Raw genomic sequence first — 13,354 nt, forward strand, 5'->3', positions numbered from 1 at the left:
AGTTCTAACATCCCTGTTGCAAGCCATGGTTTAATAGTCAGCACGGTGCCCCCCACAGAGGACATCATGCATTTGTTAGGGCTGGTGCCCTCTGGTGGCAGCTCTCAGAGACCCGCTGAATGGTCTTCAGGGTGTAGTCAGTTTCAGAGGCGGCCATGTTTATGGAGCGCCTTAGGGCTCCTACTGTGTGAGACATCTTTGCTTAATAAGTACATTCTTAACATGTTGAGCACCCTGATATTTACAGTCCTTATGAACCACAGAGTTAATAATCCATAAAGTGTGGAGACATGGGTGTGTCTGGAAAGCCTCACCTGGGTGACTTTTTAACAGAATTAACTTTAATTTTCAATGTGAGACTAGCAGAGGCCCTGGGGCATATAAGGGAGGGCAGAAATGCTGTTCTGCGCTGACAGTGTCATAGGTTGCCTGCCATTTGTGCTGAGCCAGACCTCCAGTACTGTGCAATTTTATCAATCGTTCAGGCAAAGGAAGGTGTCATCCAGCTTTTTCCAAAATTAACTTCACATTTAACTTACTGGCTTCACTTAACTTTAACTGGAACCCACTCTTTCTCTTATAGATGGGCCAAAGTCTCTGCTGACAAAGTTCCTAACTAAACATTGATATTTCAAACATAAATTGAGAGCGATCATTTGCCCCCAATGCATTCAGCTACTTTCTCATGAGCGTATCTTCTAACCTTTACCTTTTTTACTCAAAACTATGATGACCTTGAACAGACACTGGTGGAATATCCTCTCAAGTACTCCAGAGAAAGAAAGATGTAGTCTTAAGGCCAGACTGTTTATGTAAAAGTACACAGATAAAAGATTGCTTTTAAGGACTTTCATCCTTGTTTATAAATTCTTATAAAGGTTGAGATCTCGAAATTTACTTGGAGAAGGTGGGGGAAGGTGACTCAAGATAAATGTTTAACCCTAAATTCTACACATCCCTTGCACAATGTCCCATGGGTTCTCACATATGATCAGACTCTGGTGGGGTTAATGGGTAGATTTGTGTGGTGAAGGGAGCCTAAGATGTCCTGGGGTTTAGTCAATGTTAGACTGTGGACACTCCAAGGTCATCACACTGCCATAGGTATTATTAATAGTAATGGACATTTATAGCATGTTGGCTGCTACACCGAAGCCTACAAAAAAAATTATGACTTAACAGTCAGTTCTTCAAAACAATGAGTTCTCGTTTCCATCTTTAAGTTAAGTCAGGAGCACTGATTGTCTTTCGATATGTGCGATGGCATTTTTCCTTAAGCCTTTGGTTTGGGTGAATACCAGCTAAAACCTGGCTTTTTTTTTTTTTAAAAGATTTATTTATTTATACAAGCACTGGGTACAGTCAGAAGCACAGGAGGGTGAGAGAATTCACCAGAGCCAGAGCGGGGAACAGGACAGGCAGACTGATGAAATACACTGCTGAGGGGAGCAGCGGGCATGGCAGGAGAGGTCTGCGCTCCATGTGGGACCCTCGCCAGCCACTGAGGATCGAACCAGTGCTGCAGAGGCTGCGGGCAGCTTTGCAGCCAAGTGCTTACCCACTGCACCACCGGGGAGGCCCTAAAACCTGGCTTCTTAAAGAGGTAAGAGCAGTCCACACCTGGAAGTCCAGCTTGGATAGATAGGCTGGGGAGACCTGTTAACTTTCTAGAGGGTACTGTTCTAAGGAGTCTTGCCTTCTGCTTGCACATCCTGATAGCCGTTTGGAAGTCTTCAGAATCCAGTCATCTACTTTGGACCCAATGAGATGGCTCTGTGATAAAATTAGCATATATGCTGCAATACAAACCATGCAGTACTGAAGTTTGGGTTTTAAGGATCACATTTGGAAGAATGAATAAACCTTAGAAAAGGTGAATCCAAAATCTCAATCTTATTTATTTATTTATTTGTTTGTTTGTTTATACAAGCACTGGGTACAGTAAGAAGTGTGGGAGGGTGAGAGAATTCACCAGAGCCAGAGTGGGGAGCAGCAGAGCCAGAGTGGGGAGCAGAGCAGGCAGAAGGACCAAGGTACACTGCTGAGGGGAGCAGTGGGCGGCAGGAGAGGTCTGTGCGCCATGTGGGACCCTCCTCCTGTGGCCGGGGAGCAGCCGGGGATCGAACCGGCGCCGCAGAGGCTGCGGGCAGCTTCGCAACCCAGCGCTCAACCGCTGCGCCACCGGGGAGGCCCCAAAATCTCAATCTTGAAAAGTAGAATCAACACACTCAATGCTCATAAAACAGCTAAGGTGACCTGCCCCCGACCTGGACCACTAGCAAAAAGAAAACCCTGCCTGTTGGAAAGGTGCAGATTAGATAGGATGGAACCGAGACTGGTGACCTTGTAGAAGTCACTTGACCTTTCACCACATGTGAAACAGAGGGGGTAACAGTGTCTTTTCTGAGTGTTGTCACAAGTGGTCAGTGAGATGATGGACTTGGAAAGTGGGCTCAGGATTGGCCCGTGGCATGCATGTGACAGCAGGTAGCTGCTGGCATTATGAGGGGACAATTTAAATGACTGCAGATCCTTTTGAGAGAAAGGAACTGCATGGTCCCATAGCTCTTGAAACAGATGCAAGCAGTGCTTTCCTTTCCATTCTGATCACGAGCTGAGAGAAGATGCCAGGCAGACTAGTGTGTGTGGGGGGGTTTGTGTGGCTTTCTTGTAATGTGGTTAAAATATTAACTGATGGAGGTCATTCTTATGGGGAGTGAGAATCGAAGTTGAGATGGTGTTGGGCACATGGGATGCTACAGATCTGCGCTAGTCTTAGGATCTGTCAATACCTCCTGGCCCAGCATCTATGAGTAGAAATGCTGGTCTCTGTTGTCATTAATGAGCTGTATGCTGAGGTGAATCAGACCCTCCCTGGGCCTCTGAAAAAGGAGGTATGTCAATGAGACCCTCAAGTATATTCCCCTATGGTAGCCTAAGGAATCTCTGGACTTCCACCAGGCTTATATATATTTTTTTCCTTTTTCATGAGGAAAAAGATGAAATTAACCATCCGTGACCACTGAACATGTTATGTGTCCCTGACAACAAAGCAAATATTGGTAAGAGGATGTGATGCTTGCAAAATTACTATGCGAAATTTCTGTCCAGAACATTGCATATTGGACGAATAATTAAAGAATAGGGATGAACCTTTCTGTTGAACCTTCCTTAGAGGAGGTGAGCATTATGGCTGGGTTCATTATGGCCATCCAGATGACCCAAAGGAGACCATATAACTGAGGTTAGAAGATGTGTTCTTGTTGAAGAGGACTCCTTGTCATACTAGTGGAAATTGGCTCTTGCTTGGGGGTAAAGACCTCTTGGTTGAGGGGCTTCTGACTGCATTAACATTTATGCTCATGCCATGTGGGCCAAGGGCTGACAAGCCTAATGGGTTGGAAAAGAATGTGGCTTAGCATTGTTTTTAAGAAACAAGAGAGAGTGGCAGGAGAACTTTTTGATTGGTCTTTTTTCTTTGTGTCTGAGTCATGCATCTCATTCACTTAGAATAAAGTCTGGAATAAAGTATTCTCTTGGCTTTTGGAAAAGAATAGAAAGTATGCCCTTACCCCAGTTCAAGTATTCAGTGAAGGCTTTTTTTTTTTCTTTGCAAAAAAGCATTTCATTGGACACTTCTTGGAAAAAGTAAATTTTATCGCTGGAGGGTTGCTAACTTAAAAGTAGCCAGTTACCTGCAGGAGGAAACACACTAAGGTTTTTGAAATCTCTGTTGGTATCAACTCACATGGCTGATTTGTAATGTGAGCATTCTTTAAAGGTTGTTCATCATCTTCAGGGGGAGGTCTCTGAGTGTCCTTCCATTGTCCAGTGCTCTTGTTAATGAAACAACAATAGGCCTCCCCTGGTGGTGCAGGCGGTTGAGCACAGCGCTGTGAAGCTGTCTGCAGCGTCTGCAGCACAAGTTCAATCCCGGCCGGCCTGGGAGATACCACATGGCACAGCAGACCTCTCCTGTCTCGCCTGCTGCTCCCCTCAGCAGTGTATTTCAGTCAGTCTGCCTGTTTTGTTCCCCACTCTGTCTCTGGTGAAGCACCCTCCCGCACATCTGGCCTGTACCCGGTTCTTGTATGCATGAATAAATCTTTAAAAAAAAAAAAAAACAACAACAAGAACATGGGGTATATTTCCATTCTGTAGGAGAAGTAAGCTCTTGTTGGGGTTTGAGTAAGCTCAGTCATGTTAAGTTTACTGAAGAAGTGACTCATTGAATAATGTTCAAGTATGTCTGGCTCACAGCGGGCATTTGATTCACCATTTGGTAACATAAATTTATTGATCAGCTCTGCAGTTTACAGCTATACCTGTGGCAGGCATTCTGTTCTGTGTGCCAAACCATAGAAGTGAAACATTTATTGCTTTGCTGGGTTATTGTAATAGATAATTGAAGACAAGAATCAAGGCTGATATTCTGTAGATAGGTGGTGTTCAAAGCTCTATGGCTCTCTCTTTTTTTTTGCTTTGAAAATGGTACTCATTCTATTCTTGCAAATTCATAAATATATATATATATATAGAGAGAGAGAGCTCTGAAAAATTCAAAATAGCCTAGTGTTTTTGCAAAGAATTCTGTGTTTATGTAAAAAGTACTGTGTTTTTCAGAGCTTCCACAAATATCTTTTGCCACTTGGCTGACGGAACTGTATATTTATTTTGTTCTTCTATGTACTATTATATACAAATATGAGATCAACTTTAGGGGAACTCTAGAATCTAAATTTCTTTGTATTCATTTTCTTTTTAAAGTATCTATATAAACTTTAGCTGTAAAGTGCTTTACACTAGGTAAAAATTATATACAAGAATAAAAGTAAATAATTTGCTAATCCAAGAAATGGAAAAAATTTTCAGATAACAGATGCTATATGCTAATTAGGATCATTCTGGTCTAAATTTAACCAAGACATTGTTTTTGAATCTCAACTTTTGTGACTCCATCTTTTTTGTTTATACTGTAGATGCACTGAGTCTTAACTCGTGGGTGTCAGGAATAGGTGTGGGGTCTCCTGAGGAGGTCACCATAGCAGAGGTTTACATTTTTACTTCTACTTATTGTGCCTTGTAAGCAAGGTTTTGGTTGAGAATTAAAAACTGTGAGAGTTGCCGTTCAGATATCTCTCTGAAATTGTGATGGTGGTGAAATGGAGGACCTTCCTGTCTCTAAGAATACCACAGGCTGGGCCTGGTTGCCCTCGCCTTGGGGAAGGGCTCTTAGGCAGGGGTGGAGCCTGCAACTGGGTGTAAACACCAGCGGGGGTCACTGGGTGCCAGGCTCACCCAAGTGTCCCACTGACTCACTGATGTAATCTGTATCACCTTGGCTATGCCAGCACTCAGAATTCTTAGGTCTGCTAATCATTTTGGAGCCATTCTGACCTGGAGTACTTTATCCGTTTCTTTTATAATGAGACATAAATGAAAACATCCTAAAAAACCCCACATTTTGGTTTTCATAAAGATTACCCTGTCAGAAAACCCAACAGATAATCATGTGTGCTTTTTATCTCTCATATCTGTGTGTGTGTGTGTGTGAGAGAGAGAGAGAGAGAAAGAGAGAGAGAGACAGAGAGACAGAGAGACACAGAGAGAGAGAGAGACCACTGAACACCAGCAAACTCATTCATTAGGGGCCTGTTTATGTTTCTACTGTAAACTCTAATTACTAGAATTCACCACCTTCAATGGATTCATTAGTAAGCATGAGAAATAATGAACCCCAGTTTCTGGAGGTTTGTACCTTGCAACAGGAACTCAGGCTCAGTTGGTGTTTACTGGCTTAATTGTCCCACAGGGTCTTTCTTGCATTAACTAACAAATTATTTCCCTTCATAACAGAAAAACAAATAGGACTCCATTTCATGAATTTTAAAAATGTTTCTCCTGACAGGATTAGGTCTCTAATGAGAAGCAATGCAGCAATTAGATCTATGGACTTGTCCACCAAACAGCATTTGAGTCCTGGCTGGCTCCACTCCTTAACAGCTGTTTGACCTTTAATGGGCTTGCTCACCCTCTTAGGGCTTACTCAATTTCCTCATCTGTAAAATGTAATAATAGCATCTACTTCATTGGGTTGCTCTGAAGATTGAATGAGCTAAATGTGTGATGTACCTAGAACCTGCCAAGGTGCCAGGACAGGCACAGAGGAGATGCTCTGTAAATGTCAGCTATTCCACTTGTGACGTAGTTACTGTATGCATCACATATGCATAAAATTCAGAGAGATATTTACTCAAAACCAGAACAGTCCCAGGAACAGATCGAGTTTTAACATGAAAAGGAGGTTTTAAGGAATGTAGTGTTGATATGAAAAATGATCTACTTGGCTAAAGATTTTAAGGTTATTAAATTATCACTTTCAAAAAGAAAAAAAAGATGCAAAAATATTAAAGAAAATACTTAAATCCTTTCTCAAAGTGCTTTTGAAAGAGATAAGTAGAAATGACTTCTTTTTCTAATACTTTTGAGTATTTTCCAATTTTAAAAGTATGTTTGATGTAGGGACTACCCTGGTGGCGCAGTGGTTGAGCGCTGGGTTGCGAGGCTGCCCGCAGCCTCTGCAGCGCCAGTTCAATCCCTGGCCATCGGTGAGGGTCCCACCAAAAAAAAAAAAAAAAAAAAAAAAAGTTTGATGTAATTACTTTTAGAAATTAGGGAAAATATTAATGAATTTTATTTAATTATAAGTGATCCACCCCCCTGCCATGAGTTCGTCTATCGTTTTATGTTTACATGGCATAGATTCTTAGTTTTTGCCAAGGGGTTTTTTTTCATGTTCAGATTTAGGCAACTGAAGAGCAACTTGCTCACAGTAAAATTAATTGCTAGACCCTTACACTCTAGTCAATATCTCAGTTTCAAAGAGGATCAGATAAGCCTGACTTAGGTAGGTAAATGAGTGTTGCTCTTTGCAGTGCTGGCATTGACATTTAGATTAATTCTTTGATATAAATAAGATGCCATCTTCTTTCTGTTACCTTGATTGACGCTAACGGGCTTAAACATTATAAATAAAGTGTGGGTGGCACAGGGTAACAGAGTCACGACTAAATTTTACTAATTTTTGTAAATTTACTGTAACTCCAACCTGTGCTGAATCACAGTTTAGGGCACAGAAGGGGCATCTGAAACACATGTAAGTGACGCTCCGTAAAGAAAGGACGTTTATCAGTTGCTACAAATGGCGACAACACAGAAAGTTAATTCTTGTCTCAGTTCATGGATAAGTCTTTTTGAGGATGTGGTTTCTGTGGTTTTTCTTTTCCTGGTTAAAACTGTGCCAATGACTGGTGCTCCTTCAACTGGAGGGTTTATGGATTAAAGTGCTTTTCAGAGCATTAGGTGAGGCGGTTTTGGAACACAATACTTGCAATTAAGAACCTTCTGGGCCTCCCCAGTGGCGTAGCGGGTTGAGCGCAGTGCTGTGAAGCTGTCTGCAGCCTTTGCAGCGTGCAGCCTTTGCAGCGCCGGTTCGATTCCCGGCCGCCCGGGAGATTCCCATATGGCGTGGCAGACCTCCCCCATCTCGCCTGCTCCTCCCCTCAGCAGTGTATTTCGTCAGTCTGCCTGTCTGTTCCCCGCTCTGTCTCTGGTGAATCCTTTCACCCTCCCGCGCATCTGGCCTGTACCCCAGTTCTTGTGTAAAAATAAATAAATCTTTAAAAAAAAAAAAGAACCTTCTGGTAATCTTAGATGGCTTGTGCCTTCAACCATGGAAATAGCAGAAAGACATAATTTTTAAAAGTTTTTATTCTATTTCGAATAATAATATCTTTTTGTTAGGGCGACATTTTCTCCACAAAGGATTTAAACCTCTCTGTGGGAGCTTATGTTTTTTTCCCCTCTCCTCCTTTTGGGGGGGAAAAAGAGAAAGGCCAAGGCTATGAAAAAATGTTAGGTGACTTGTTGAATGTCACCTGAGCACCAGGCAATTAAAGTCGTAACCTGGAAACATAAACAGAGGCATGAGCTTGGTCAGGAAGTGAAGCTTGTGTGTTCTATGAAGGGAAAGTGAAACTCACTTTTCTTTTTCATAAAAGAGAACTTTCCAAATAATACTGTTCACCTCATTGAGACTGGGAGTGTGGAAGTCTAGGGCAGTGGTGTGAATGTATGAAAGACACTAGCATCCCACCCAGTGATGTTCTGAAGAGACACCCTCAAATCCACAGCTGCCTTCACTTGCACCAACTTGAGGAAGAACCCAGAAGTGTGCTCACACCATCCAGAACTTCCTTCAGGTGTGAAATTGTAAAACGTCTTAAATTACTGGAACACAGGCCTTTCAGGATTCAAGTGAGAGACATGTGAAGAAGGTAGACTGTAGTTCACTCTTAATTTCTAAGGAAGAATTATTTCCTTAAAAATCAAAGCAAACAGTACAGTCAAAGTGTTAGATGCATCTTTTTTTCCTCCTAAAACTAATTTTGGAACAGAACCTTCTTATTTTTCAGTGTTATCAGTGATGGATCAGAGAAACTTCGTATAGTGGAATCATTGCTCTTTCTTGTACTCTAGCATAATTAAAAAACAAGTTATTTGTCTCAGTGCTTTTTCTTCCCTGCAGGTGAACAATTAGTTCCTACAGAGATGACATGGCACTAAGCTATTTACATGGTACGAATACATAGGAGGCCAGAGTTACCTTGTGGTAGCACAGAGAAAGTTAATTTCAAAGATTCTTTTCTTTTGAGCCTCATTCAGGCCCTGGCCCAGTTCAGATGATACTGTTTTACACAACTGTGTCCCATGTGTTGCTTTCACATAGGTACCTGGCTTCTAACCCGCCTCCTGTATGGGGATTCCTCCTCTCTGCTCTGTGAAGGGGACCAAAGGTTCTCAGAGCCCTGCTAATGAAAGGTTGAGTTGGACCCAAATGCCTCAGATCCAAGCCCACAGCTCTTTCATTCTCAAAAGCTTCCTAACTGACTTTTCCATATTTTTATATGTCCATGGGTCACGTGTCCCTCATATACCAGCCTTTTAATGATTTAAGTCACATACCCTGAAAAGTAACAAGTGAGTAACTTGTCCTTACTATCTCTGGAATCAGCTGGCATTCAATAGGCAGCCTCTTTGGAGGCATAAAGCAAATGAATAATGTTCTTGAAAAAAAAAATTCCCTAGAGAACCAAATAGTTCATTTATCTTATTTAATGTCTTCATAACATGCAAAGCCTTTCCCTCAAGAAAGGCTATTTCCAAAAATGTTTCCAGAGCAGATAATCATTCATATAGATTATTCCTTTGTATGTCTGGGATTTAATTGCTTATTTTGTTTCATAAATCAAAACATCTCAAAAACAATGCAGGATCCTTGGGAAAGGAATAATGCAGTCTTTTCTTTTTCATCTCTTATTTCTAAGGGACTTAATAATTGATATCTAATTAGTGAGCCAGTCATTTTAACGTTTGCTGTCCATAGTCCCTGCTACTTGTTCTCAGGCATCTATTTCTCTAGTCCCGGGAAGCATTGCATCTGCATGGAGTCTTAAGAGCATCCCCTGAGAGGGGGAAAGATGCAAATACTGGCAGAGGTGCTGATAGACAAGCAGAGAAGGGAATACACCTGTTTCCTACAAAGCAGGAACCCTAACAGCCTTCTCCATGGGATAGGAAAACAATCGTAATATAAATATAAAAAAACAGCAGGGAAAAGGTGCCAAAAGAAACTTGATGACATGCTCCTATAAGCCTGGTCTGAAGTGTGTTTAGTAGTCTGATCCAAGGCTCAGAACATTTCAAGGGGAAAAGTGAGGTATTTACCCCAGGGGACACAGCAAACCTACACCAAGACCTGGCATGAGGCTGAGTTCCTCGCGCTGCTTTTGGGTAATGTAGCTATGCCTCCCCAGACCGATGGGTATTTACAATGTGCGGAAGAAAATATCTAGTAGAAAATCTCATTTAACTCATCAGAAATTTCAAATTCCTTCCTGCTACAGAAAATAAGCCTGCTTTCTCTTAAAGAGCTTACCTTACCCTTCACACTTCAGGCTTTCTCTCTTGTCCCCCACACTCCACTGCCCAAGACCCTTCCTGCCGATTCAGATTCAAATTCCTAATTTCTCTGAGCTCTCACATTTAGAGTCTGTGTTTGCAATTTAACATCACACCCCACTGTCGGAAGTATCACTCTTGCCTCTTTCATTAGTGTATGAAATTCTCCAGTTCAGGAACTATATTCTGTATTTCTGAATCCTCCATGCTGCTTTGAGTATGGCAGGTGTTCATTCAGAGCTTTCTTATGACCTAGCTTCCGGTTATTTTAGCTAAGTGTTTTTATTCATCTGTTCCTCCATTAAATAATTTGGTGAGCATCTTACTGGGAGCTGGAGAAGTGATGAGGAAAGCACTGGGTTCCACCCACGTTTCTGACTCATTTCCACAGTCTCCTCTCTAATACTTTCTGGGACCGAAGGCAGCTTATAGACCCTCTTCGAGTTACACTTACACTGAGATGTTGCATTATGATAACAGCTTGAAATAGAACAAGAGAAATGTCTCTTTATACCCTTTGGACCTTACCCATGCGGCTCCACAGGGTTAACTTACTATCCAAGGGTACAGGGGTAAAGTGATGGAGACTAGAAATGTGCAAAGAGAAAGTCATTCTTGTGCATAAAGATAGATCTACAAGGATATTCATGTCGTGCTATTTCAGAACAAAAAATTAGAAAAGTTCTCATTAGATAAGTAACGTAGAATATCCATAGGTGTGAAGAAATGCCTCTAGTAGACTGTTAAAAATATATTATAGAATCGTAGGCAAGTACCATGGGTTGCTATTTTAATTTTTAAAAATCCACAGGACAAAAATAGCTAAAGGATAAATATCAATGTATTAACCCAAGTGCTGGATTAGAAATAATTTTCTTCTTTGAGCATATAGAGCATATACACATATTCCAAATTTTCTAAAGTGATTTTGAGTAACTTCTGAGCCAGGAAAAAAATGAAAAAACAAAATTTAAGGGCAAAGGAAACCAGGATGAGAATCCTCCCAGGATAGAAGAGGCCTCTGACAAAAACCACCTTTTCCTCACTGCTCAGGGCCTCACCACAAAGTCCTCCTGTGAAGGCTGTCCCTCTGCTGAGCTCATACTGGAGAATAAGAGTGTATATGTGCTTTCATCTATTTTCCAACCTTTGTCTCTTAATTTACATGTATGGCAGATGAACAAACAGGTGTCGGATTTTGCCCTCTTACAAAGCTCTGCTTTGTCAAGCAAATCACAGACTACTACGAATCCTTGTCTTTAGGTAAGTTAAACCAGATTCTAGAAAGCAAGCAGACAAACATGAAAGCAATACCCTTCCCATTTTAAATACTATGTTACTGGTGTTTAGGGGAGAGGAAAGTCCTCTAGGTGGATGGCAGGTGGACTGAAAGATAAAGACAAGTATGGGAACCATACCCCAGTGTTCCAAGGAGACAGCCCCGGGGCACAAGATTGTACTTCACGGGTGGGTGAAAGGGAGTGTTACATACCTTGGTCTGGAAAGTGCAGAACATGTGCGTTAGGAACGGGTGCTCCCAGGCCAAGGACAGGACTCTCTTCTCTACCATGGTACATTCCACATCATCATCCATCAGAACCACATCTTTCTTTAGGGCTTTTATTGCAAAAAATTGATTGGTTTTCTTGAACTCTGCTAGGAAAACCTAGAAGGGGAATGAGTAACTTTATTTTAGAATCTGTTTTCACACTCATTAAAGAGGAGACATTGTACTGAGAGAGATCTGTGTTGGGGATTCATTTTCTAATCCCCTTGCATCCCTTTTTATAGAGACAAAATAGAGCCTTTCATGGGTGTGGGGAGCTGCCTCATAGTTTCACACGACCTTTATCCTTTCGAAAGGGCTTCATAAAGCATCTGTGCAATGGGATGGGTTCTTCTCGGTCTCTGAAAAAATTCTACTAAAATAATTCTCCCTGTTTGCCCAGGGACCCAGTAAGCTTATAATGAAAATTCATAGACACAAAGTGTGTATTGAAGGAAGAAATTACAAATGGTAGAGGGGAGGACTTGATTGTACTGGAAATGTCACTGTAAGTGAGCACAGAACTTAACTCTAAGTTAAGTTTTAGGGCAAAAAAGAACAGCTAAGACACAGAGCTCTCCCTATGTGCTAAAGAATGCGCACATATCACCTGTGGCACAGACACTAAAGCACTTTGCAGATCTGCTAAGTGTCAGGCATTTTGGTTTGTACTTACATGTTATCCAATTTTATTCTCTAACTTAATTCTTAGAAAACTGCAAGGCCAATAGAAATAATAATAAAAACTGGGCTCAGTAACTTTATGTCCTCAAATTCATTGGCCTCATTGCATCTGTGGCCTCATCTCCACAGTGGAAAATCTAACTCCTAAGTTTCCTTTTTCCACCTGACTTCATGAATCTTGTATGAAAGGACAACAGCTGTCACATGTGGACAGTCACTACCACTTTCACTTTTGCAAAATGATCCAACAACAGAGAGTTAATAATTGCGAGGACATGGCATTTGGAGACAGAAAAATCCAGACTCCAGCTCAGGTCTCATTTGATGTACACCGACTAGCTGTGTAACATGGGCATACCCATGAAAGTCTCTGGGCTTCAATTTGCTAGTGAGTAAAAGAGATAGCTATTACTGAATCCTCTAGCTTACAGGACCACTGTGAAAATCAAATGGGAAAATGATTTGTCAACTATAAAATGCCCTCCAAGTGGTTGTTATTAACAATGTTTGTCATTTGTTTCTTTTATGGACTTCATGGAATGCTGAATTCATAGCTGTTAAGCCAGTACTATGCATGCAGGTGTCTAAGTTCACAATAAGATGGTGCAGATGTGTAGCTTTGAGGTAGCTTGACAGAAAGGGTACAATTCAGGCCAATGAATGATATACATATTTCCAGAAAACATGTGGTTTGTACCTGTGGGCCTAAAAGTGGATTGAAAACAAGAATATAGAGTCTTTCACTTCCCATACAGGACCAAGTGAAAGAAGAAAAACCCCTTTTGGGGTTGTGTCAGTGTGAGAAAGGAGAAGAGGCGCATACTGCTTTGAAGACAGCAGAGGATACCTGAAGCTCTGAGCTGTCCCATGGGATGTTTACTAGGGCTTGTAGGTTTAATTTAATGTCTTTCTTATTAACCTTGTTCAAATGTAGAAATCCACAAGGGAACAAAGAAAGATAAACATTTCATTAACAATTAAAAGTACTCTTTTGGCAATTGCTTCATTCAATAAAACATCCCAAAACCAGCCATAAACTAAAAGCTGAAAAGGCAATTTCCATCTCTATAATGTGCTTTCAATTTTTGGTAACAGGTTATAATT

At 41.3% G+C, this 13,354-nt stretch overlaps 1 protein-coding gene across 2 annotated transcripts in view; it reads right to left on the minus strand.

Annotated features, from left to right (window-relative positions):
• The window catches only part of PRKCQ (protein kinase C theta), a 115,401-nt gene that overhangs the window by 25,656 nt on the left and 76,391 nt on the right, over positions 1–13,354 (minus strand). For both annotated transcript variants that reach the window (XM_037510574.2, XM_037510573.2), the window contains exon 12: positions 11,513–11,686. In XM_037510574.2, the coding sequence (XP_037366471.1) occupies positions 11,513–11,686 (174 nt within the window). The remainder of the gene's footprint in view (positions 1–11,512; positions 11,687–13,354) is intronic.

This window comes from Talpa occidentalis, unplaced genomic scaffold (genome assembly GCF_014898055.3).
Source record: "Talpa occidentalis isolate TD23 unplaced genomic scaffold, MPIMG_talOcc4v2.1 talOcc4.14, whole genome shotgun sequence".
Classification (NCBI taxonomy): domain Eukaryota; kingdom Metazoa; phylum Chordata; class Mammalia; order Eulipotyphla; family Talpidae; genus Talpa; species Talpa occidentalis.